The 27,416-nt window shown below is 42.9% G+C and overlaps 2 protein-coding genes and 1 non-coding gene across 4 annotated transcripts in view; all 3 read right to left on the bottom strand.

The window, feature by feature from the left end:
• LOC110983912 (sushi domain-containing protein 2-like) overlaps positions 1-21,282 on the bottom strand; it is a 33,656-nt gene extending 12,374 nt beyond the window's left edge. Inside the window, exons 1-14 of one of the 2 annotated variants that reach the window (XM_087142009.1) lie at positions 21,081-21,282; positions 15,105-15,229; positions 14,502-14,576; positions 13,406-13,633; positions 12,954-13,091; positions 12,244-12,418; positions 9,865-10,134; positions 8,327-8,502; positions 7,342-7,463; positions 5,835-6,149; positions 4,488-4,511; positions 1,839-2,086; positions 995-1,135; positions 169-336 (exon numbers count right to left, since the gene is read on the bottom strand). In XM_087142009.1, coding sequence (XP_086998135.1) covers positions 169-336; positions 995-1,135; positions 1,839-2,086; positions 4,488-4,511; positions 5,835-6,149; positions 7,342-7,463; positions 8,327-8,502; positions 9,865-10,134; positions 12,244-12,418; positions 12,954-13,091; positions 13,406-13,633; positions 14,502-14,576; positions 15,105-15,229; positions 21,081-21,204 — 2,329 coding nt within the window. In that variant the 5' untranslated portion in view covers positions 21,205-21,282. The remainder of the gene's footprint in view (positions 1-168; positions 337-994; positions 1,136-1,838; positions 2,087-4,487; positions 4,512-5,834; positions 6,150-7,341; positions 7,464-8,326; positions 8,503-9,864; positions 10,135-12,243; positions 12,419-12,953; positions 13,092-13,405; positions 13,634-14,501; positions 14,577-15,104; positions 15,230-21,080) is intronic. The other variant, XM_022243579.2, reaches the window with a different exon arrangement.
• Positions 21,283-23,906: 2,624 nt separating this feature from the next.
• LOC110983914 (sushi domain-containing protein 2-like) overlaps positions 23,907-27,416 on the bottom strand; it is a 31,150-nt gene continuing 27,640 nt past the window's right edge. The window contains exons 19-20 of the mRNA XM_022243584.2: positions 25,953-26,062; positions 23,907-25,054 (exon numbers count right to left, since the gene is read on the bottom strand). Of these exons, the coding sequence (XP_022099276.2) occupies positions 24,548-25,054; positions 25,953-26,062 (617 nt within the window). The 3' untranslated portion in view covers positions 23,907-24,547. The remainder of the gene's footprint in view (positions 25,055-25,952; positions 26,063-27,416) is intronic.
• On the bottom strand, positions 25,387-25,468 carry Trnas-aga (transfer RNA serine (anticodon AGA)). The gene has a single exon. It is a non-coding gene; the product is annotated as a tRNA-Ser (tRNA).

A 27,416-nucleotide genomic window follows, 5' to 3' on the forward strand; every position in this document is an offset into this window, starting at 1 on the left:
CGCCTAGATTTCGAGACAAACAAAATTCAATGTTTTGAATTCCACGTCCATGGGGCGTGGCTAAAACTGGCTGACGGCGACAGGTCAAAGTTGCTGTTGTTTCCTTCTTAAATAGCCCTTTTGTTTTGAATTCGGTCTAGAATTGGATAATCCAACCCCACTCCTCACCTGGATACTGCTGGTAGTCGCTGCCCCTGATGTCCTGGAGCGTCCCCGACCGGCCGACGCTGAGCGTCATCAGAGTGATCTCGTCCCTCTTGATCTCGAACCTCTTGTCTGTCTGGCCCTCCTGCATCACAGCCAGAGCCGCCAGCACCGTGGCATTGCGGAAATTGCCTGTCAAGGGAAAAGGGGCGGTCCGTCTGACCTTTGAACTGAGTATGGCTAATCATAAGTCGAACAAAGAAACGGAGCCGCCGCGGCTCGCTTGATAGGAGCATGTTGGGGACGAACCGCAACAGGCATGGGCACTTAAGGCTTATAACACCTTAAAGTCTAGGAATGTCTGATTCACGGTCGAAGTGAGAGGAGGGGTGCTTGCCTCCCCCGCAAGGAAATAAAATTAAACCCAGGACAAAAACACAAAACATTGAGCGAACGAAAGGGTGTGAAAATCTAAAGTTTGCTTGAACAAAATTCGAATTGACCCTCATCCATTGTTGACGGCTTACCGGTTTGCAATTCAGTCATTCTGACCCTTTTCCTGGTCAAAAATAACCTTTTTACAGGTCAAAATGATTCTCAAAAGGGTCAACATGATCTTGAAAGGATCAAAGTGACCCTGAAGAGAATAAGTCTCAGTTAGGGATTCAAAATACCCATACTGTTGAAGTATTTTGTATATTTTGGTGGATAATGTTCTCGAATATTAAACAGCTGAACCAAAAATGATTTTGTCTACCGCGGAACTTAACGTTAAGCTTCTGCCCATTACTGTTGAATTTGTTAGTGTTTTCGTTGTGGACTGGTAAGAGCGACCAAGGGTGAGACGTACCACTGTCATCGATGACCTTTACGAAACGCCCTTCGAATCTGTCGCGCGACATGGTCCGGACTAGAATGAAGTCCCCTAGGCCGTTGAAGGTGTAGCCCACGTCGTCGAATGTCACAAAGTGCGGATCACCGTACACCATCGCTGCAGGGTGATCAAGGTGAAAAAAAACTGAATTGCACACGGTTTAGGGATGACAGATTTTAGTAATTTTGAATCGCATTCAGTTTGAAAAGTCCTACGTTGCACTAATATGGAATCTCGGTCGAAATTTGCTCAATTATATACAGGATGAAAAAAAAAAACACGATACTTAAAAATTGGGTCAATATGACATTAAAAATAATCTGACCTGGAAGAGGTGTCATTTGATCCGGAAAAGAAGTAAGCAAATTTGACCCAGTTTGAGCAAATTTGGACCCAGATTTACTTTCTGTCACATTTGTGAAGTAAGCTTCGGTGTAAGCATACAACCTTCTTAACTTACCAACTTGTTTTTTTCAGTGGGTAACTACAGAAAACCAAATTCACTGCTGTTTGTATGCTCTCCTGCTGATTTTGATATTAATTTTTTTGGACTCGATTACTTGCTGTCCACGGCCCTGCTTACTCTGTTCTCTTTTCTTATTAGATACACTCTATCTCAAATCGTGTTCGTTGGATGCGTCTTTGAAGTGCTGTTATGAATTTCCTTGATATCTGATACTATGGTCAAATCTCTAGGGATTCATGACTAATGCAGCCACATAATGCTCTCAGTGATTGTTCACCTGCTACACGGAAGATGGAGAAAGAAGGGAGTATAGTCGCAGTTGTTTTCCTGTCTGAAAAGCCCCGTTACACTCACCGGGCCGAACCGGCTCATAATCCCTACAGTCCCGCGTCGGCCTCAGCTGTCGGTAGTAATGGTTGTCGTCCTTTCCTATGACGTTGCAGAAGATGTAAGGCACAAGATCGGTCGCTGCCGACGACAGGCCCGGCACGGCCCCGGAGAACCGGCTGATGCGGCTGGAGAAGCTGCCGTAGATGCTGTCCTGCGCGTAGACAAGGTTGCCGGCCCCGTCATAGCAGCATTCGCTGTCAGCCTCAGTGGAACTTAAAATAGAAGAGAACACCGAAGGAAAATCAGCGGTTTAGAAGAACGTAGTGCACTACGCAACATACTGAACGAGATACTCAAGGTTTGATGAACGGTCAGATGCCCTCAGCTGACTCGATCCTGGGGGTTCCGTTGACAAGACTTAACGAACGCCTCCCAGTGAAAAAGGGATCAAGGGAGCGAGCTGAGCCGACTTGTATCTGCGAAGTCCCCACGCGCACATTCTAACGGTGTGAACTCCCCGTGCGGGCTAGCAGGCGTGCCTGCGCGTGTTGCGCCAGACGATTTTGGAGCAAGTTCGAGCCACCACTCGGGCTAGCAAGGACGGTTGGACTAATAGTCTACCATTTGGAATCACAGCTAAGGCCCATAGTAGTATGGGTGTGGCTGCGTCGGCTGGTCACAGATATAGCCTGTTTGTAATAAGGGCGATTCACAATTGCGCGCCTCTAAGAGTTTGCAATGCATTGGCCAATAACAATGCGCGAAATCTGTTGACCCTTTCCAAACGCTCATTGGGTCGAGAGATTTCGCGTATTTTGATTGGCCAATGCGATGAGTAAAGACGGAACTATTTTACAGGAAAATAACTGTACAAGGTGACAACGACCATGAACACAGTCCGGAATGTTTAGCTGCAACTCGTTTGAGTAAAAAAGGAATGGTAACTGATCTTCAAGGCACGTTGGTAAGGAATACCAGTGGTGGAACCGCATATTGTGTTCGAACTTGCGCCTTACTGATAAACAAAGTGGCCCTATTACTCAAACCATATTGCTATTAAAACTACTCTGAACGCTTTGTACGCACGTTTGGCAGCCTGGAGGAGTTTGTTGGTTGGACTGTCATAAAAACCACTGCGTAGAGTGGATTCGTCCTACGTGTTCAGCCTACCTCCAAATGATTACCAGCCAGAGCTGGCTTGAAATAGTCCATGTTTGGGTTTGATTTTATAGTAAATTATTTGTTAGCGGGAATGGAAGTCAAATAACGGACACAATATAGCACTGTGGCGGCAAAGACCAGTAATAAAAAGAAATGTTATCACAAACTGTACAGAAAATGAAAAAATTCTTTCATGGAATCTATTTTAGGGCATTAGTTAAGGCAGAGATACATGCATTAAACTCACACCGATGCACTGTTGAAGTTAGCTATGCTAGCGAACACAAGTGTTGTGGTACATGCGATTAGTAAAACAACACTTCACTTAGTAGCCCATTTTTAAACCATTAGTTAGCCGACTACAGTTTGCAAACTGCAATGGGCTTTGGCCTATGTCTATAGGCCCGTAAATCCAACGCTCAATGTAAAAAACAACACTTAGAGTTGACACAATTCGTTTGTACCAACTTTTTCCATACACTCAACCCATGACATGTTTATTAAAATAAAAGAGATATACATGTACATTTGGCGCTAATCTAACTGCTGAAGCTCGCCCTGTGAGGGAAGTAATAGCGCGATCTGCCCCCGGAATCCTCGGTGACAGTAACTTTATTCTGCTTCATGTCCTCTAAATTCTCCGTTATTGTTTTGCTGGGCTATGACGTCCCATTGCCAATGAAATGTTCCTTATTTCAAGCTTTGCATATTCCTGCTTTCAGTTTGTCTTTGTATTCGAAGCGAGTTCATGTGAAAAAAACGCAGTAGGCCCAAGAAAATCGAATTAAAATCATGAAAAAGACCAAAAACAAACAAACAACCAACCAAACAAAGAAAAAATAAACGAAGGCGATAGTGCAAGCATGGACCCAGTCTTTTCCGCTGTCAATTCTTTCAAGGCAACAAACCTTGACCATGCTTGTACGTTTGTCTTGTTCCTTGTAGCCCCTTTGCCAACAGTATTAATAACTTCAAATATTGATAAAAGGGAACAGACTTTTTTCCTTCCAGCCTCGGTTTGGTTACATGGCTTTGAATGATAGAAAAGCCGGATGGCTGCCCCATGTCCACGTGAAAACACGCACAACATGTAAGCTCCGTGGTGAACGTGATGAATGTGCTGTATGTAGGCGATATTCTATTGATGGTTAAAGCATTTATTGCAAGGATTCGTATGACATTTCGTTCTCGAAGATATGCAAATGGTGTAACAAATGATGTGAAAAATGTTAGTTTAAATACAACAAAAAGCAGTTTGGCCGAGTTCAATATGTTGAGTTTACATGTGGTAAAATTGGTGAACTGGCAAAATGGATGAGATGTACGTTTCTGAATTGCGTTGGGTCAGCACGTTAGAGACTCGGGCAAAATGAGTCGAGACGCTGACCGTCGTGGGCGTGAACAAAAGCTGAAATCAAAAGACAATGATAAGACGACCTAAAACCCACAAAGAGCACCACCATCAAGATGATAACACATAATGTAACGGTAAATGAGCCAGTTTCCTTTTACCTTGAGTTCGAATTGCCGGTTGTTCTAAAAGAAACGAAAATGAGAGGCAGAAAGATGTGTAAATGTGTTTGTACAAATTTCAAATGCTGCAAATGGTGAAGGAGGCACCACTACACAAATTCATCAACCAACACACACTGTAACAACTGCAGTGGTCAATTCAACACCCCTGGTGTTATCGGAGGATTACACAACACTTTTTACTGGTAATAACAATGTTGGTTTTAACAGAATCTTTCTCAAAGGCAAAGTGACAAGTGGACAGGACAAACAAGCACACAGAGACTCCACCCATCATTGCATTCATCCATGCTTGGTTGACATATGCTGCAAGGTATGAGACGGAGAGAACCCCCCCTGCGTTGTGTTGGTCATTGTCTCGCAGGAATCTGGGGAATTCCTTTCAGACATCTTGGGGGGATGTGTTAAGAAACAATAGTCGGGAATGTGTATAGGGATTGGACATGTTGGGGGGGTACCCCTCGGTCTCATTTCTTGCCGGGTATATTGGTTGATTCTCTGTGTACTTTTTTTCCCCTGTCCACTTGTCATTTTGACTTTGAGAAAGATTCTGCTAGGATCTAAATGCCAGGCCCTCCATATTTTGAGATTTGTATTTTAGGTCATTGCAGTTAGCAAGCAGTTTGCAGCAGTTTTGTATCTTGGTGTTATTTGGTGTTACTTTTAACACCCTCCAGTGCAGTGTAACACTTATTGGTGAGCAAAGTAACAAGCAGTGTTAAAGTAACACCCTATGGTGTGGTCATCTGATAACACCACAAAGTGTTGATCTTAATCCACAGTTTTTGCAGTGTACGAAGACTGCACCAATGAGAAGCTTCACTGCACTGTCTGCTCATCCACACGGTTGGTTCGAACATCAGGTGCCCAAGGATTTTATCTGTGCATTCAGCCAAATATTAACAGAGAATGTAAATATTACGATCTCATAATCGGTTATTGATGAACAAAGAAACTCACTGGGACAGGATTTTTTTCCTGCGACCCCCAGAGGACGGAACTGGAGCTCTCTACCAAGCGTGTACCCAGATTTCTGTATGCCTTTCTTTTCCAATTTTGTTTTCTCATAGTAAAATATACTCATACTATAAGTAATTCGTGTAACAGCAAGGTGTACCATTTAAACCCTTCCGTTAAGTTACACGGAAGCACCCGAGAGTAACTTGAGAATGACATGGCAGGGAAACGAATCACATCAGGTACAGACTTGAAAAATAATCAGCGAATCTCCACGTCCGACGGGTCGAATTTTAAGCCGGGGGCCACAGAGATGCCTGTCGACAACACACCTACATACAACCCAAAAACCAATTTTTGGGGACTTACTGCCTGAAAACGCCCAGCACGCAATGCTTAATCTCTGGCCGGGCGAAGCAGTAGTCCAGCGCCTCCAGTCGCTCAGGGGGCTGCTTGGTGGAGTCGCAGTAAGGGCTGGCCACGAAGCGGGCCTGGTCGGCCAGGGCCTGCTCCAGAGAGCACGGGCAGGCATTCAGGTCGTTCACGAACTCCCCCTTCTTCTTGTCCTCCTCGTACCATTGCTCGCAGTATTTGTTGGACCAGGCCCTGGGATCTCTTTGGTAGGCCTCCTCGCCAAGTAGGTAGCCCAGAAAATGCAAACTACTGCTGAGTGCAAATTCGCTCCTATCAAGCAAAGGAAACACGGTTTCTTCTGAGAAAAAAGTCTCTCCTTTAGGTGAACAAGCAAAATGACAACAACTACAACAGAGCCTAGCTACATTGACAAGAACAACTAGTTTGAGGCATGAATGTAATCCTCTGCTTTGTTGGCTTTTAGTTTAGGATATTGGTGTTTTGATTTAAGAAATTTTATAGCAGAGTTTGTGGGACTGTGCCAACAATCACCATGCATCGCCTGGGTGGAAAGAGAGTCAATTACTAGCATATTAGCAAAGAATTTTGGCTTCATTCACAAGTCGAAGCGAAGTCATTTTTTGTTATTTTGAAAAACTGAGAACTAAAATGAAAAAAATTAACAAAAGTCCATCACAAATTGATAGCATTTAATATTCAGTTTAATAATATACAATCTGAGATTAATTATATCAAAATGTTTTAAGCCACACTCGGGGCAGCCACGTCCCCAAACTATGACTGTTTCCCCACGTGGAGATTCCGATCACCGGGTCGGTTCCCGGTCATGCTTGAACCTGTACGACTGTTTTATGCGTAATTATGGTAGCTAATACATCCCTCAGGCACCCCCTAACTACATTTCATTGTGCTGCTGTGGAAGTACAAGTAATGCCAGGTCCAACCCAAACAGCCGTGACCAGTCAGTACATGTCTGTTTAACAAAGAGATCCAGTTTCCGATAGCGACCACGTGGGTTCCTTGGGGCGACTGATCTTTCAAGAATTTTAAGTTAAACTCGGCAGTGTTTGGGGTCTGGCCAATGGGAGTTTACAGGCTTATGGTGTGGCTTGGGTGAGGACTACACAAATCCCTGCCAAGTTGGCCCACTGGAAATAAACGTTATGACCCATTTTGGTGATATGTGTCGATCTGAATCACGGCGACGATGACACCAGGGATTTAAAATTATAAAAGAAATTAAGTATGGAACCCCAACTAGTCTTGAACCACGCCCATTCAAAAGATTATAGTAAACTGACTGATATAGACTCTGGGAACAAGGTCAACGATGGTTTCCCTACGGGGAATAAGTTCCATTACTGAAGGGGACAATCATTCAGAGCCTTCGAGGAAAAAGAAGCCTAAAACACTTGGATTTATCAATGGTTATTTTTTTTCTGTGCTAATTTTATTGAGAGGAACAAATGCAAGCCAATTTAAGCTGAAGTTTAAGACTTACACTTCAGACCCATCGGTCACTCGTAGGACCCCCATAACATTATCAGGAGTTATGGCCGGGTTGGCGCCGACTTGGATGGTATAGGCACCACTGTTGGGGACGTCGCCTCCGACCAGGGTGTACTGGAAGACAGAGGTATGCCAAATGTTGGTTGTAAGTCAGTTATATTGTCATGTATTTCCCAGCAAAGTGTATCAAGTGGGAAAGAAATCCAGATGATAAGTAGACCACATATTCACCAAATGATACTTATCTCCATCTGTAAAAACTGTTTGACATTTCCTTAAGCATAGGTGCAATGAAAAATGCACATTTTATTAAACATTTATACTTGTCTAGGCTTTTCCTTGACAACTGGGGGCGCTGTTCCAGTGATGTCATTCAGGGAAGTATACAGGTTGCACACGGTTCATTAAACAGCTTTTCCACTTGAAATTGTAAACCCAGAATTCACTAAATAAAAAAGGCTGAGAAAGGTTGCCCACTACTTGTTTTCATGTTCTTACGCAATAATAATTCCAAAAACGAAAAGAAAGGAAAGCTCAGGCCAATAGAGTTCTAAGAACAAACTACAGTACAGATGATCTTTCTTCTGGGAATGATATCATTAATATTACCAAAAGGGCGGGAACATAATCTTTATAATAGTGGAACAAACCTTAAAAATGAGACACAAAATGAGAAAATCACATGCTTTATTGTTATCATTGCACCTGTCATGTATTGGCCATCCAAAATAATGTGCATTCTAGTAACTCCCTGGTCAAGTGACCCGGAATCGGTGTCCCTTTGGGCCTGACTGTTTTCCAGGTGAAAACCTAACCCTCTTATGCGTCAATATAACAACTTTAATTGTTCATTTTAACCCCCAAAAGGGTGATCTTTTGACCTGGATTTGGGTCAAGTTTAACGGGACTTCGATAACGGGTCAATCCGAGACCCGAGAGTTTTTGAGTGTGGACATTTTAGGACCACGCCAACTTACCACCCATTCGGGGTTTCCTGCGGTCTTTTCCCGGTAACTCATCACGGTGACATTGACCGTGTCGTTGAACACGGACTTATCCCAGGTGATCTGCACGTTTTCGTCGGTGGCACTGTACCACTTCTCCGTCCAGGGGTCCACGCGTAGCACGCCTGGTGGCACTGAGTCGATGGGCACTGAGATGAAAAAATGTCCAAGAAGTGAAGACTGTACTGGAATGCAAAAACTGTGGTTAAATTTTCATTCATAAATAGCTCAGACAGTTCCCCTATTCATAAACGCGCAACTTGACCGTGTATTAACATTTGATAATGCCTGCTGAGATTTGATAATGTCCGCTGTGTTAGGACCACTCTGACAGTTTAATCCATTTCTATTGGTCAAGAGTCTGCGTACGACGCGGCACGCAGAACGCACCACGTTCGGGTCAAGTCCATATATGGAGAAGTTATAAAACAGGTATTTATGAATGGGAAAAAAATGTTCCTGGCCAGTCTTAATTAAACTAGACGTTGAAAAGAGCCGGGGCAGACTCCCTCCCGAACTTTTTTCCATATCTCCGCATTGTTTATTCAGAAGTTGGGCCTTTAGGAGTTTTAAAAATAACTCTTTGCATTCATTTTGACATCAGTTTTTCAAAAAAAAGAATCAAACATATAATAGAACAATCGCACAGTGGGCATTTTTCCCGAGACAGGTCCGCCAAAAAAATGTATACTTTTTCCCCTGCGGTGCTGAATGGACGCGTACTGCCACGCGTGTAGCCCTGAACTTGAAATGACCGTAACAACAAAACCACATATTTGTTTGGATTCACAATTTGCACGTATGATGATAAGGAGTTTGTGCAAATGTCTGCCAAGTTTCAAGACAATCAAGCCTGGCACAGCCGAGTTCTTAGGGAGCTGTTTGATGGGTCAAAATAACCCGGCTCTTTGAGGGATAAGACCTTGCTGAGGAGACCGAACGTGCCCATTCTCCTGAGCCGGTCTTAAACGCACGTTTTAAGACTGGCCAAGCTCGTATTTATTCCCTAATTTAATGCCCTCGGTGTTACATAGTGCTTAATTCTGGTGTAGTCCTCTGGTAACATCGAGGGTGTTAAATTAACACTACTTTTTTTTGCACAAGGGGTGCGAATTTGGGCTTATGGTATGATGTTCCCGTGGCTATGGTGTTCCAAAACGGAGAGGCAAACGTCATGATTCTTTCGAAGGTTGTACTTCAAACTTCGTGAAGGTGTGGTTTCACGCTCGGTATACACCTACAGGGCGTCACAGCCTCTCCTTCGGCAAGGTCCGCGGTCTCTCCTTTGGCACGACGTTTGGACGCTGATCCCAAACGTGTGAAAATGGACCTATGTCATTTGAAAGTTGAGCCAAGACGTTTGAAATTAATTTGAAAACCCGGACGCTTGATAACTGCGTTTTTGAAGTCGAACCGAAACGTTTGCCTGTCAATTTTAGAACACCACACGTTGCACCACAGGCAATCTCACTGTACCCTCCCCCCCTTCCCCATTCCTCCTGGAAACTCACTCAGTGTGAAGCTGGTGTGTCTCCAGGTGCCACTGTTTATGGACAGCGAGGCCTTGACTTCCCCTATGCGATACATCATGGGCGCGATGCAGGTCGCCTGGTAGGCGCTGACGAACTCACAGCCATCGGGGTCCGAAAGGGCCAGGTTTGGGTCGTCCTTGTCACTGAACCGGAACTTGATGTCGTCGTTCTCACTGAAGCAGGAACCGCCGAAGGTGAGCTTGGAGCCGCCTAGTATGCTGGCGTATCTAGGGTAGACTTGTGGGTCAGCTGCATCAATGATATTGATGATGATGATAAAGAGATGATAAATGGTAAGCAAGGCACTGATTCGCTTCAAACAGAAGCATCGATTGAAAAGAGCAAATAGGCAGGGAGCAGGGAGTGTAAATTCTATTGATAGCCACGCTACCTTGACGTCTACATTTCATAATCGTTAGCGAACCAACAAAATACAGTTCCCATCAAAGGAACCTCCGTTACCGGGAAAAGTGCGCCCTCTCCTAGCCCAGGTCGGGGCTCATTGGCTAGCACAACACCCTACAATTCCCCTCAATCGCAAGCACTGCAGTTGAGCAATCTTACGAAAGTCGGTTGTTGCTCATTTTACTCTTCGTTGCATATCCGGTTGCGTTTCTCTACCATCTCGCACGGTTTGTCACAACTACCACGAAATGACACCAAAGTGAAATTCAGAATCACTCCATGAAATCTGCAACATGAACAATGTTGTTCACGGCGTAACCCTCAAGCGGGCGCGCACACGTCGGAAAATGGCGCGAACGAGTTTCGTTTGGACAAAGTCATAACACTGCAAGGAAATACAATTTGGATAAACGTTTTACAAAAGATTTGACATGAGTGTGACTAATCCGTCTTCTTTGATTACATAAAAAGTAACGGAATCTTTTTAAAATCGGTGAAATAAGTGTTATTCCGTGAAAACGAAAATGTACCGAGTGAAGTACATGTACTTCGCGGTTCGTGAAAGCAAATGTGGTGGTAAGACTTTGTCAAGTCTAGGGTTCGTCAGGTTTCCATACCTCGCACTTTCTCGCAAACCAGAGTGTTCTTACCCATCCAACATAATCCCAACAGTGTATTTAAATTGTTGTACTTTCCGTCTAGAGTCGCCCGATTTGATTTTCATGGTTATAATCATAAATTAACTGTATCCTTATCAACATTACTCCGCAACAACAGGTTTTAGTTCATAAATTCGTATCAGACATGGTCGTATTCTTGTACGCTTACGCGACGTACTTCGCCGTGGCGTACGTGACAATCCGTCTCTCTCTGGCAGGTGTTCGTTCTGTCAGGATGTAGGTTCGCATTGATAGATTTGTTTTGTATATGCGTGGGCCAAGAGTGAGATCCAAGTCAGGTCTAAAATTCGTCATTTGGACCGATTTTGCTTGCCGCACTATCATGAATGTGACTCATGGACATGCACGAAACGTAATGACTGTTCCATGTTGCACTCAGCGACTATTGCATGTTCTTGAATTGTTTTATTGTGTGGTCTTTTCACAGCTGAACTCTGTAGAGAGTGCGCAGTGTCCTTATGATTATGAATAATGTCCATTTGACTTTCATCTTTCTGTCTTACCCTTTTGTCCATCTTGTCATATCTTGTTACTAAACTTTTTACAATCCATATTAATTATTTTACTATTGTCAAACTCCATTTATTAGAGTCCACAATTGTATGAATTTTCTCTACCTTAATATTATTGGGCCAGTCCTAAATTTCTCAACTTGGTTTCAAATAAAAATAAATCAGTTCTAATATACAGTGAGAATAATAATTCCTTGTGCTGATTTTTGATTTTTATTTGGAGTACCTTGGTCACTGGAGAGATCAATCTCTCACTTACAAAATAGACGTACCCGACGTATAAACGTGACACAAAATCATTTGGTTCTGTAAAATACGTGCGCGGATCGTGTACTCAGGCGCACACAGGTCTTACTTCGTTGAGTCTTTAGCGAGTTATTGAGATGTCAATGCCCCCCTTTACCTAATCAAAAAATAGGTTACCGGTAACCATGGATGCAATCATGCCCCAGGGCTTTATTCAGTCATTCCAAATGGTCGACAAAATCGTCCAACCACTCATCTTCTGGGTGTCATTTTTCGGTCTTAAGCTCAGCTATTGCCCAAACTTGCCCGAGACTGCAAACAGCTGCATTACGCATGCGTGTAAAATAGGCCTACTCTGGTGGCAGGTACATTCGCTTCGTGATCACAGGATTGCCCATTGCGATGCCGGAATAGGGATTTTCTTTTTCATTTCTTCGGTTAGCCTAAATTTACCTCGACTTCACGACTGACCGTTATGTTCGAGGGCAGACTCGAAAACTGGCGGAACAGCCTACCTTTCCTCGAACACTCCGGGGATTCCACCTGTGACCCAGACACGTGAAAAATGAATAGCCCAGGTGGTATGGCGGGGTCGACGTTGGACTTAAGTGGCAGACTGGAGAAACCACCATAGTCACTCTGCACTCTGAGTATCTCGTAATTTCTCCAATCACCAGAATCGAAGCCGACCTGTGTTGATGGGGAAAGTACCAAAACATTCGGTGAACAAAAAAGAAACCAACAAAGCAAAAACAGAAACAAAACTGAACAAAACACTGCGGTGAATAGAGATCCCACAGCTAAATATAAAGATGGGATCCACTCTTCTCCCAGTATTGCTTTGAATTAAAGATTTTAAAGTTTTAAACTTTATCATGGCCTGTCTTCTTTCGTTTTTTTCGTTGTTTGTTCATCGAGACTTCTGCCTTCTATTTGTACTTCCCATCACGTTCATATAATGCGATCGATTTACCAATCTCGCGCGTTCAAAGTAACAAAAGCAAGAAAAGCAACAAAGAGAGCCAATAATTGGGATGATTTGTCATTCCATTTCCAGTCTTTATTTAAAAGTGTAACTTTTCTTTGGAAAGAAAACCAATAAATATGAACGCTTTATACATAGGACACACTCTGAGCAATTTATCAATTATTTCTTTCAAAATTATTACAAAATCTGTGCTTTTTAGGTCAGCCATTGCATTGCACCGTCTCCATTGCCTCTTACCTGCGGGAGGTCGGACCCTGAGCCCGTTTGCGGATCACCGCCGGCAGAGACGGCGGTCGTCCAGCTTATGTCTTCGTAGAGAAAGAACGCAAAGGTGTTGATCGCGTCTGATATCACAACACACTGAAAAGTGTTCGTCTGAAACGAAGGTTAAAAGTTAGACAGTTAAAACAGCAGAGATATTGTTCACAGAAAACAACAAAACAAAAACAACAAGCAACGAATCACTCGACTGACAATTGACAGCAAATTAACTAGAAATTTCCAACAGCATTATAGAGGGTTTGCAGGGCTGCCATCTTGCGGACCAGTGCACAAAGGTGGTTTCCCCATTGAAAAATGAATTGCTCTGCAAGAGGACAACCACGTAAAGCCTTTATACAACAACCAAATGGGCAGTAAAGGACATCTTCAACAAAAAGGGATCGTAAAGCTGAGACAATTTTGGCTACCACTGGGTCTTCAGCTGTCGACCCTTGAAACCCGACTTTATCCCAGGTCACAATCAACATGTTCTTGGGCTTGAAGTCGCTGTGCCGGACGAAGTACTGGCTGACGAGGGCCGTAGCCTCCTGAAGCACGCGCCCCTCTCTTGCCTGTCCGTAGAAAATTGTGCCCGTGTTGGTCACGTCAACGTCCGCTAAGAGCGGAGCAATTAGAACATTTCTGTCGTCCGGTTGCTGTACAGAATGAAATGAAAACCGGTGAGTGAGATCAGTGATGCTTGTACGAAACCGTAGGACCCTTTCATGTATGCATGCGTCACTCGTTATAGCAGTTAACAAAAGGTACCCTTAATTAAAATGCATGTTATCATTGGTTTAGGCAGTCAACAGAAATACCCATGCATACAAGGAAATGTCGCCTACTTATTTAAGTTGTTTATTTATGCAAGCTATTGGCTTGATATCGATCTTAAAATTCTACCTTAATTAATAGATTCAAATTTTGGAAGGAAAAGATTTGCATAAGTTTACATAATTCAGTATGTTTTTTTATAGCAATACTTCTACGATGACCCTGTTCTCAATTTTGGGGAGTCAGACTAGGGCAGTTCTGCTCTTTTCTCGCATTCCGTCTGCACAAAGCATGTTCAGATCCCACCACTGGCTGTGGAAGCGGGGGGGGGCATGGTTCAAATGCCCCTCCCCACCTTTTTTAGGTCCCATCAATGGGTGGGGCGTAATGGATCGGCTTATATGGCTGATGGCCTGATGGCCTCACAGCTGAACCCCCCTGCACTTTGAAAATCATTTTGCTGCCACTGGATCAGACCCTGGCTAACCCTGGCTGTGGATTGGGCTTCAATAACCTGTCTGAATACATCCATCCAAAGTTTTTGTCCCTTCTCTAAAACTCTGAACGCTGTTCATTTGTAATTTCAGTACACGTTTTGGCATATTCTCTGTCCCTCTGTCCGGGTGTGTGGTATGGCTACTTTCACCCAATAAAATTATAGTATGGAAACTCGATGAAAATTCTTTTCCCTCATTCTTTCAATGACCAGTAAAATTTGTTCATCCAATGCTCGACAGCTCAAATATTTACCTTGAACAGTGGAAGTGTTTCCCATACGTACTGGTCAAATTTTTTCCCGAATGATAGGACACCGTTGTCGTTGATCTGTTGGTTACCAGCGAATATGTAAAAGAGATGAACCAAATTCAATCAAGAACATATATAACACAAAACTGCTGCAAACTGCTCGCTGACTACAGTGACCTAAAATACAAAAAACAAAATAAGAAAGGCCTGAAGTTTCGATCCTAGCAGAAAGATTCTGCTGGGAACGAAACACCAGGCCCCACAAAATCAACCAGTTGAGGTTTAAATTAATGTGTATGCATGGCATCAAAATCTCATTACCACTGGTGGAAGCAAGATGCACTAATCTGTTCAAAATCGTGCGAAGATGTGGTCTTGGTGCAAGTCACTCTTTACAGACTTCCAGTTGCCCAATGAACAGCATGCGTTTAGGTGTTCCCACACCCAAATCCTTTTGCCACTCCTTGACATAGAGGCTTTGCATTATAGCCATCTCACAGTACAGATTTTTCTTTCAAATGGTATACATGAAGGAAGTTTCCCAGTGGTACCAAGGCACTGCTCTGTATGATGGCTAAGACCTACATATTTCCAAATAGAACTTACAAAGATTGAGTCATATTTCTTCCCGTAGTACGTAAAGGGGCTGGCCAGTTTGACTTCGACGCTGACGTCGTTCTGGGTTGGGAGGACGCTGTCTCTTGACGTTCCTCCGTAATCGAAGAGGTAGCCTACGGATCAAGCAGAGGAGGTCATGTAAAGTTTGTGGTCTACACTCTAAAAACACCAGGGTCAGACTGACCCGGAATCTGGGTCCCATGTGGCCTGACCCCTTACCGGGTCAAAAGGGGTATTTTGACCCGGAAAGGGGTCAAGGGCCCCATAGGACCCAGATTCCGGGTCAGTCAGACCCTGGTGTTTTTGGAGTGTACAAAAGGTTTAATACCAATGATCGCACCGACACAAAAAATCATCACAACTTTACAAGGGATGACATCCATTCATTGCTGCATGCCCGTCGACAACTTGGGACCATTAATTTATGAAATTATTCATTTTGTATTAATCGGCAAAGAGTGTCGATCATCTTACACCGATTTTGCACTAAGTTTACAACTGCGTATTTTGTTTTTTTTTTTTCGCATCCGTTTATACCGCGTTTTACTCCCGCACAAGTTCAATGAACTGTCCACTGTCGCAGCTCAGACCCAATCTGGTCTGGAAATGTCAGTATTTGACTGCTCTCTGTCGTGGCAAGGTGGGAATTTTTCCCCAAACGATTTTGGTTTCCTGTCTTGTGATTGCTCTGTTACCTGTATATATGTATCTCATGCGTCGTTCTTGAGCTCACAAACCAAACTTATGGTGAGAATGTTCCTTTCTCACTTTGCTATTTACAAGTTTAAAAAAGAGTTTTACAACTATATGCAGAGAGGATTCGAACCCGAGACGTAGGATTTCAAGTCAGGAGTACTCCCAACCAATCCATTATTATAACCACTCTGTAAATCCTTCGACAGAATTATGTATAATAAACAAGCACAGAGGGCGCCCTCTTTCGAAAACTGTTGCATCTCCCTCTAAACCCGAATGAGTGGAACCCGGGACTATAAAATTTTAGAGTGAAAAATAATTTATATTGCATTTATTAGAAAAAAAGAATGCCTGCAAATGAGTGGAAACCCGAATGAAATCTCGATCCGAGAACCTCGAGCTGGACCGAGAGAGGGTGTAATTGTCTTTGCAAAGGAAGCTCATTTGATCGGAATTGAACTTTGCTGGTTCACGAACGATTATGTTACGGTTCCATCGCTACCAAAAAAAAAAAAAAAAAAAAGAACGCTCCCGCCCATATGGCTCTTTTCAAGAGTTTATGGGGTGCTTCTGCTCGAGGTGGATTGGAGTGAAGAAATTCCACTCAAATTCGTCTGGACAGGCAAATTTGAAAGCTAATCCTCCGCTCGCACGTCCAATCACTTTTCCCCTTTTTTCATTTCTCTTGTCTTTTTTCTCTTTTCTGTTTCTTTTTAATGAGGACCCCAAATGATCACCTTCTGCTTGACCCCCACCCCACCTAAGACCTGGATACGCCCCCGGGGTAGGTATCCAACTGGCATTCATAAGTCGAATTCAAAAGATACCTCTGTGTTAATTTGGTTCTATATTTACTTTTCCCGGTATCAGAACAACAGAGCGGAAATTCCCATTTGCTCCCATTTTTAGTCTCTTATTTGAACAAAGACAAATTCAAGCAATATGAAATAAATAATGGAGTTGGCAAAGAGTAATATATTTGCAAGATGGAAGGATTGCTCCCAGGTACGGTTTTCCAGAGGTCGAAGGTTCGAAACCCACTCTATTCAAATTCGTTGGTCATCTTTTATAATACTTATAAATGAATTTGATTTAAAAGCCTATTACTTTATTGCCTGGTAAACAGGCATAGCGTACCGAGAGACTGGCGTGTCGAGAATTAATATATTTTGACGCCAAAAGGTGACCTCCTAAATTTTACTTGAATGAGGCAAGTAATAAGTCCCGGGTAAAAACAGTATTAATCATCGATGCAACTGTAGATTTCCAAAGTACCTGCTTGTTTGCGAAACCGTGCCTATGTGTGACTCATTGACGGGGAATTCCAACAAAAGATTACATTCACGCTGATAAACAGAAGTAAGGTTTTCCCCATTGTTTTGTTTGTTTGGTTTTTTTGCGGGGGGGGGTCTGTTTGAGGAATAATAATTAACTCTTTAGATACAACAAATAGAAAACAAGCAGACGACACGTACCGCAGGTGTTTTGATACAACCTAGCGTCGTGTGTTCAATGATTAACCATGCACGTAATGATTCGAAAACAGTCGCGAAACGTTGCCCACGCTGAAGGTGAATGTTTGCAACATCGAACGCCCAGTACTTCACTTGTTAATATTTTTCTATAGCATTTCCAAGAGTAGAAATGGGGATGAGTCACTGCCAAATGTCTATTTCTATTTTGAATGATTTTTCATTACCTACCCCATCAGACGAGAAAGGTGACCATATGACAATATTCTGTCTTGAATAACTGACCTGTTTCTTTCCCCAACAGCCAAATAGTTTATTGAAACTGTCTAGAAAGGTTATAAGTGTAAAATGTATCAATTAAAGTTTTGTAAGCGAAATAACAACACCGAACATTCTTCACCCCCAACGATTTGTGATGTCCAAAATATCAAGAAATTCCACCTTTTCGCCTAAAATAGACGATGTTTTTAGTGTCATTTTCATGTGAATTCAATTCTCCATTTCATGTTTTAATCAGAAAAAAACTGAACGTAATATCTCCTGGTTTTTCTCCAATGCATGCCGCCACTTTAATGCGGACGCTTCACAATAGTGCGCTTCCAAGAGTTTCCAACGCGTTGGCCAATCACAACGCACGAAATCCGCCGACCCTTCCCAAACGCGCGCGGGGTCGACAGATTTCGAGCATCGGGATTTTCCAACGCGTTGCTAATTCTTGGAGGCGCACTCTCGTGAATCGCGTGTATTGATGCTTTTCATTCTGAGGATCTGTGCCAATTTATGGCCTGATATCCTTCCTTGCCAAATCTGTTCTGCAAACACCGACGTCTTTTGCAAAGCAGGGTTATCTCTGTTCGGACAATGCTGACCTTTTAATTATCAGACGAAACACATACTGATAAACCCGGTCTTTTGTGTTCGGTCTTTTCTTGGACATAGAGTTGCACTGCCTGTGAAAATTAGAACGGCCTGTAATGAGTGCTTTGTACCGACAGCGGTAGTTTTGCACTAAATACTTAACTCACAGTCTAGCAATCTCAACGACCCTCTAGACACCGAATCGATACTCTAATTTACCACTTGATCTATGTTTTGTCTGAATGGCATAAGATTGTACTGCTGGGAACACTTTACTGTCTTACAAGGTTGAGTTCAATTCTTCAGATCAAAGGCCGTCAAAAGCTTAGTCCAGTCTTAAATCGAAACTGGGAAAGGAAGTATTTTGTCAGGCTTGGTTGAAAAACAAAACAGAAAAGAAACTAAGTAAAGGGTCCGATAAGAACTCGGATTGGGGAATAGGGACTACCATAGCATCAGGACATGGGTGACAGAGGAATTTAAGTAGGAACATCGGCCGCCCACCCGACTCCAATTCCATGGATCCAAAAAGTGAACCCGTTTAATACTGCGTTTGGACATCACTGTTCAAATATTTTCCAAGCGAGCATTACTGCACCCATCTTTTCCATTGTTATCTTGAGTTGAGCTCAAGTGATCGAGTGCATAAGGAGTAAACCCCCCCGAGTTAATTAAAACTGGATAAAGTAATGAGACACCGGCTGAAATGTGACACCGACTCGCTCGTGAGTTCCCGCACCTCTGGGGCTTTCTAGGCGGCGCGTGCACTGCACATTTTTTTTTCTGCTTCCTCGCTCTATGCTGAAACCAGCCACGTTGTGGTAGACTTTGTACGCTGTTTCAGACGGTAAACACTCCATTCAAAAAAATTGCATAAACTAGAGCCGTTGTAGCGGCCACTGTGCAAATAATCGCTGTTTGGTCACTTCAGTGTGGTATAGGAACCGCTTGACAAAAAAGGAATACCAGTCGAAAAAAAAGTGCAGGGACGCGCAACGTGATGGGGTCAGGTTAGTACACTTACGTGAGTTATCAGCACGGTTGACGGAAGTGGCTGCGGGAGCATTAGACCTTATTCACGTGAAAGCCATTTTGTGATCTTATTCCCCGAATTTCTTTAATAAATTACAAACTGTCGATTAGGATGGCACCAGACTGTTTCCTAATTTCCGCGCGTTCTACCGTCTACGCCTCCCTTACAATATTTTGCTAAATCTGGCTTAAAACACCAAGGTACATGTACTAATTTGTCATGAGATTTCATTTTATTGCTTCCATTTCTGCTCTCTACATCGAAATTGAAAAGTTATCATCGAGATATGGAAGATGTCGGGGACGACCGAGTGTTACAGAACGTTAAGTTTAGAACCAGTATTGTACTGGCCGTTCCGATTTTCTCGACCAATGGAATTGCAACGCAATTGGGCTCAATTTTGAGACAAAAACTGCCTGGACAAGGGAAAGCTACTCGAGAGCTGTGCTTGCGAAAAAAAAATAAATAAAAGAAACGGGGTTCGCCATTCGAGTTGAGCGCAGACGAGCCACTGGTGGCACAACGCCTGACCCTTGACAGTTGTTGTCGTTGTCATTGTTGTCGTTGTTGCAGGCACACCACTACCCCCCCCCCCTTACTGGGGTCATGCTTTTATGCACAGTGATCGAGTATTCACGGTCCTGTGTAATGTCCAGCGACAAGTGTACAATCGGAGCAATGACCCGGCCACCGTCATGTCGGTGACGTGGCATGTGCACGGTAAGCTCTAGAATTTGGCCCGCTCACAATTCGAGTTACTTACACATCGACGCACCGCACGCGTGGTACTTCGTTTATTTTTTTGGAATTCGTTTTGTGTTTCTGTTTAGATCGGCCACCTGCCAGGTTGAAATGGTAATATCCATTCTATATTGTTCAAACACGTTCCTGTTGTCATCGAAAGCTAACTCTTTATAATCCACCTGTGTCAGAGTGTACATTTCGCTGGAGGCTGTTATGCCCCAGTGACGACGATCATGTGTACTTTAATTCCTGCCTCTTTTGTTGATACATACCCAGACGGAATGGAACACCAGCCGCCATGTTACAGGTCCTTAAATTAAAAGATCAGTTTTGATGTTATAGAGGTCTTGAATACCTTAATGGATTGAACCTGTATTTTATGGTTGGGCATGTACAATGGGTGAACGCTTTCGTTTGATTTGGTTTGACTTTGAGCATTTTAAGTTTTTTTATTTTGAGCATATTATATATATATATATTTTCAATTCTGGAAGAACATAGCTTGTTGACTTCCACTTGTAACGGTAGTATAAGCAAATCCTTTGAGAAACATTGGATCAGATGAACTTCATATGAAATTGAAACTTGGATTTTCAAGCTTCCATTGCTGCGTCTCACGTCGGTGTAGGTGACTGAGTTCGTGGGATCGTTATCTTATTATGGTTTCCCGCCTATTGTGAACAAAACAATACCTTCAGGCACTCCATCCGACTGCCTGGGTGGAAAGGTTACCGCGTACAAGAAAACTCTAAATCACTTGTAGCGTCCCAGAAGTAAGCAAGGGTTTTTGGCTTGGGGACGTGGTCGTAGAATTTTAACGACAGAACGCAGGCTAAAATTTTAACGACAGAACGCAAGCAATTAACCACTGATGTACTGTATGTTAATGTTACACATTAATCCTCAAATGTTGACCAAATGATAACAAGCAAACAGTAAAGCAAGGACATTATTTTTTGTCATTTGTAAAAAAAGAGATCGGGTACGGATGGCTTTTATTCACAGGAAAATATGTATGAAGGTTTTGGTGGTTAAAACGTAAAACTCGATGAAGATAAATTTGCTTCCAGTAATGTTTGTCAAGCTGCATATCATTAAGAGCTCCGCCCCAATGTAGCTTGTGTTGAGCACTGTCTATTTTGAGAGGTTTCTTCGACTCACCGTTTACTGATGGCAGAGCCGCCAGGGCAAACAGAACACATACCACCGAGAGCTGAGCCTCCATCTTTGGCATTCGGCACTTGAGAATGTTTCCTCCAAGGACAGCAAAATAAAGCGTCCACATTAGACACTGTTCCCGCGTTGTAAAAGAGCGGGAAATGGGCCCACCGTTTGTAAAAGTGTCTGCTACACGACAGACGCTTCGACTTTGAACTTAAATCGCTTGGCTTCAAATGCGATCCTAATAGCCGTGAGGGGCATTTTTATGCAAATTAGCCACCTGGGCTAAGGGAATATCTGAAAAATCGCTACACTGACAAACTAATGTCACCGCACCGATTTGTTTGATTAGGGAGATTTGATGAATCAGTACAAATCGTACTTCTCAGCAACAAACAAAGGTCTAACACAGTGAAAAAAGAACAATTACACACCTATTGTCAAAGTGGAACATGCCAGGCGTTGGTTGGTTCAGGTTCTATGTCTGGCAGGCAGGCGTAAAAGCATTAATTTATTATTGCAACAGCACTCAGCTGCCTGACAAATGCAGATGAGAAGAGTGCTATATTTAAAAACTAATTTTCTTGACAACCAACACCATTACTTGGAGAATGCTTGTATTCCAAGTTTAATTTTTTCCCGTTTATTTGCGCGATTGGCAAATGTACCCTGCAGACGTCAATCTATGAACTGTCAGAAGTTTTACATGGTTTTTCTTCTCACTTCGGTGGAAATTAGTTTCAACCAGATATTTTCATTTAGTATGGATTTGTTCTATTTTCTATATCTCAACATGTTTAGATAAGCACCGAAATAGCATCTTGGGGTTAAAACTTTCTGTTGTAAATGTGAGTTATTTAAAACGTGAATAACTTAGATAGGTACAGGATTAATTTTATTGAGAGAGAGAAAAAGAGAGATTCGTTTTCAGCCAAACCCCCCCCCAAAAAAAAAAACAAAGCATTACTGGATCTACAACCCAACTACTGCAAACTGCTTGCTGACTACAAGTGACCTAAAATACAAATATATGGAGGGCCAGCCGTTTCAATCCTAGCAGAAGGCAAAATGACAAGTAGACAGGGCAAACAAGCAAGCACAAGCACATTCAAGTGTTTTTTAGACCACAAAACAAATATTTTTCTGTTTACACCCAAACACCAGCTAGGGAAAATAACAGGAGGAGTTACCTACACACTGGACAAGGATTTCATTACATGAAAGGGGCCCTCCTGTGGCATATCAATGAATATACCGATCTACACGTGCGATTTGCTTTTTGTGAGAAAAATAATTTGTGAGGTTTCAACGTAATGACGCCATCACTCCACAAGTTTTAGAAGGGACAAATGTCCAGATGATCACTTTCCTCTCTCTTTTTGCATTCAATTTGATAAAGATGTTGTCTTGCCCAAATGGTGAGACTAGTCGATTTGTAAAAATAAAGAAAAATGAAAAAAGGGGGGAAAAAAAGGTTTTTGACCTTTAGGGGGCCTTATTAGTCAACAGCCCTTCTGCCAGTGGACCTAAGACCGAAGAGAACGAAATTATCAAATGTTTGCTATTTTATTCTCTTATTTGTATATTTGTCATGGCAACATTTCTCAAGGCTATTTCTTTTATTTTTCAAAAGCTGTAGGTAATTTCAGGAAAGTAATACGATTTGTTTGTAGTTGTAGGGGCCAGATTGGAATGATGTAAGTCGAGGTCGTTTGCGATGGTGGTGAGATGGTGATGACGATGTTTGGAAAGATGGTGGTGATGGTACAAATGAAGATATGAGACAGAGGGGTACCCCCATACATGTCCAAGCCATAACAGACTATCTACACTATTGTTAGCCGACGCATGCCCCAGATGTCTGAAAAGAATTCCTAAGATTCGGGTCAAATAATGACCAGCACAAGGGGGAGGGGTCTGTCTGCCCCGTATCTCGCTTCAAATGTTATAGGAATGACGCGGTGATGGTGGTGCTGATTATTAGAATGATGTATAGTTCACATCCATATTTCTATGCTATAATGACGGATCTTTAAATAAGTCAACAGAATTCGGAAATCTGTTGTCTCTTGATATCTATTCTTGCCTCAAATGCTAGTCCCCATCGGTACTTGGTAATTCAACTATCCCAATTGCCAAATAGAGAGAGAAAGAGTTCCATGCGAATTCATAATCAGTTCTATGTAATGAAAGTTAAAAACGAAAATCGAGTTAACTGAGAAATGAGTCACAAGCAATTTCCGCCGAGCCCTGACTTCATCGAATGGGCATTCTTAATTAAGTGAACAAATCTTTCTGGCATTTCAAGTATTGTTGCCAGTGATCGCTAATATTACACCAAAGGAATACAAAGCGAAAGAGGACTGTGTCTGAATAAGCTTGATAGCCTGCTGTAGGCGATGCTGATATCTGTATCAAACTATTGCATTGTCGCCTTTAGCGTCCCTGCTCAATCTAATCATTGTTAGAGGGTTAATTATTGATTTGTGGTATGATGCTAATTGCGAGCTACCCACGCGACCCGGCCCCCGATCAAAGTTCACGGCTGAAGACCTGACTTGGGCTGGGTGCAGGGGAGTTAGCACGTGATTGCAAGTGACCAAAGGTCACTGTGTCTGGGTATTTTGCGGGGCGCCCTCGTGGGACTGTTTGCTTGCACAGACTTCCGGTAGAGATCGGATTGGTACATGAGTATTAGTCATCAATCCAATGTCCTTGTAGTCTGGTTCCCTGACCTGACGATCCCTCAAGAAGTTAGTGTACCCTGTGATAGGAAAGATCGAACACATGCAAAACACGTATAGAAATAGATTTTCGAGGCAGTGGTCCTGGAAAACCGAGCATGCATTTTTAAAAATGTATTTCTTGTCGAAAAAAGGTTGTGAAAAAACAGTGCATATCTGTGTAATACTTGACAGTATAATTGAAAAATTTGAAGGCACCTGGCTTGAAACGCTATATTTGACAAAATGCTTAGGACAAACGATTATTTTTCATTTTCCTTCCTACTAAAAAAGAGTTCAAAGTTGCAGAAAATGTTTCCAAGAAAGATTCATCGCAGCTACAGTTTATAACTATTCTGTTGCTTTTAAAATCGCTTTGCAGAAACTCCCAGGAAGATAAAAAGTGATAAGCACCAAACTGATGGACAGGCAACCAAATTTTCTGCTTCATTCAAACTAAAAATAATTTCAAAATATGAAAAAAACAAAATCCGTTTTATTCATCTGCTGGTCTGATCAGTTCAATTAATAAAACTCATCTGGGTATCACAAACGCAGTGTTACAAAATATTGTTGGTAGAGTATCTCCAACGGCCACAGGTGGGGCTAGGACGATTAGCCCGAGGTCATCAGGTTGCGAAATCTGTTCAATGAAAAGTCGAGAATGTTCCGTTTACCAGCACTGGTAAACGGAAGTAAAACCAGTCCGCTGTCAGGAGACACGCAGTCATTTTCTGCCGTCAATCAGATGTATAATGCCCTCCCATGAGGCTTGTCGTCCTTGAGGTCGGCGGTGTCGCTCTCTCCTTGGGCAGGCTGGGCTCCTGGACCCAACCCCTGCGGAGCATCAACGGCCCCGATCCGGGATACAGGACGGTCTTTCCTGGTCGGCTTGGCGGGGGGAGTGGGTTTGACACTGATGACCCGCGGCGGTCCCTTCGTCCCAGGTGTGGCTGCCGCACGCAGCTCGTCGGGCTCGTCGACTCCTTGCGGCAGCTCAGGGGCCCGGCTGAGGTCCGGCCCCTGCCAGATGCCGGCAGTATCGGACGGTTCTGGGGCGTCACCGCGCCTTACCACGTCCGGCATAGGGGTGTCATCAGCAGTGGCCGTGGGGCCCGAAGCGGGATTCAGCTGGTCGGCATCTCCCGGGTCGGAGACCACAGTTTCCCCAGCTGTTGCCTCCTCGATTCCAAGCTTCTCAGTCATTGCCACGACGTCGTACGTTTGCCTCGACAACGGTGACCACTTTCGCTAATAAAATTAGAACAACATTAAATCTTCGTCAACAATCGTCAACTCTCATACCGGCAAAAAAAAAAAAGAAAACTAGCGATCTGAAATGTTTGAATGCTGATAAATGCCAAGTTCTAGATGATTTTGAAATTTACTTGAGAGTTTCCTTTTTTTATTTTGAGTTTCGTGAATGGAACAGAACACATGCCGGAGGCGAAGGAGACCACATTCAAATGCCAAGGACACGTTCATCCATTCACCGTCCATTCAACCGAAAGAAACTGTATTATGTAATTGGAATCAGTCGTAATCGACGAGAAAATGTAACACAGGACAAAAAAAAATAGAACCGTAGTCGGCAGGATTCGAACCTGCGCGGGGAGACCCCAACAGATTTCTAGTCTGTCGCCTTAACCACTCGGCCACGACTACTCGGCAGTAAACAGAAAATTTCAAGCCATGTCACGTTGTTGCAACAAGTTGACAAATCTGAGTCCCGCTTCACTGAATGTATTCCTTCGCATTCCATCAAATGTTAGAGATGAAATGGCTTATTCTGTATCGAAATTTGATCTAACGACGTCTGAAAGTGAATTCACAAGAGGACAGAAACATTTTTATATCCATGTTCTACAGAAATAAATATTCAGTGTCCACGGACACAATATCGTACACAGATCGAATAACGACGACCTACAGGTGAATCCAGGACCGGAGTTCAAAGCCTAAACGGGGACAAATATTTTGGCCTTTGGCTTTCATTTTCCTGAATAATCTGTCACTATTCCTTAGCCTTAACAACAAAATTTAGAGATGTTTAGCGGCGAGAGGCCAAGATCGGTTTGTATCTCTTTGCCGCGGGCCATGCTCAGTCGAAATGGTTTTTAGTCGTGCTCCCTTGGCAGACGTGACTTACAGGTTTTCGCTTGTAACACATGATACCGCACAGGATCAACCCGAGACACAGAAGAACAGCCAGGACTAGGCCAATGCTGATCCCAATGGTCCTTCCACGACTACCGTCACCTACATCAGAGAAAAGACGACACCGGGCTTTTTATGAAGTACACAGACCAGTCAAATTTGACTAAAGTTCAGTAAGATTTGACTAGCTCTTCAGGGGCAGCTGGGTGCAGCTGGAAATTAGTCAGATTTTTTTTCAGTCGGTTCATAGTTATTTTAAAAAGGCATCGAATAGGAATTTTGTCAGAAAGCAAGATTTGCCAACGTTAGCATGGGTGTTTGACTGAATCCGTAGTCAATCTTGAAAAAAAAATAGGAAAATCAGTCAACACTTTGAATGGGTTGTTTTTAAAGTGAAGCACATCAAGATGGAAAGATAGCGGGCGACTCCCAGGCATGAAGCTATATATTGTTTTCCTTCATTGAACAATGCTGACACTTTAGAAGTGTTACCAGCATGCGGGGGGGGGGTTACGGGTGGACGAAATGGACAAAAGTCACAGAATTAAATACTCAAAATTTTGTCCCATCCCTTGGACTCAAAACTAATACATGTGACTGGGCTTAACCTGTTTAATTAAACACTTTGAAAATGAGCAATCAGTGCTAAGATAAAAAAAATAATTTCCAGTCGATTGAAACTATCAGCAACTTTCCATTCCACTTGTGTAACAAATAACACACTTTGTTCAAATTTTAGGGTTTGCTCTTAAATTCACTTTGTGAATAATTTGCAAATGGGAGAGATGCAAATAAAGTCACACAATTCGATGATTGATTGAGCAGCACTCCTCAGGTTTAAACGTTTAGTGGTTAATGCGGACTAGGAATACTGTTGGCTGCTGTACCAATCAAGTATTTTACTCTGCAAATAAATTTGAACAGCAAAGGGTATGATCTTGTATACTTTTAACTTATGTATAAACATGGGTCAGTGTTTTTATAGCTGTCGTCGTTCCGAGTGTGACTCAGGAGTGTTAAATAAAAGGGCAACAGGTGTGAACATTAGTGAGCAAGTTCTATCATGTGAATGCACTGCGATGCCTTCTCGCGCGTGTTCTGATTCATTTTCTGGTAATCCTAATCAGGGATGACAGCGCGCGCTCAAGTTGAGAGGAATGTGAAACAGCATGTCGTTGCTACGTCACGGGCAGAGGGTTCTGTTTGGAGTGGATTTCTTTCTAAAAAAAGCGACTTTGAGTCAAACTGTGTGAATCCATGAAATAATCCCCCACCTCCCTAAGATCAGTTGGTAGTAGGCACCATTGCTATAATGATGACACGTTGATGATGGCAATAGTAGAGGTAAGTTGCCCTTCCCAAGGGATTCGCCACAGGGACGTTCTCTACCGGTCTTCATTTTGTAGTTTACAGAATACACTGTCATAAATCACTGTAAGTACCCACGATGACAATA

Source organism: Acanthaster planci, linkage group LG10, assembly GCF_054643075.1.
Source record: "Acanthaster planci isolate LZ-2023a linkage group LG10, COTS_SCS, whole genome shotgun sequence".
In the NCBI taxonomy this organism is placed as follows: domain Eukaryota; kingdom Metazoa; phylum Echinodermata; class Asteroidea; order Valvatida; family Acanthasteridae; genus Acanthaster; species Acanthaster planci.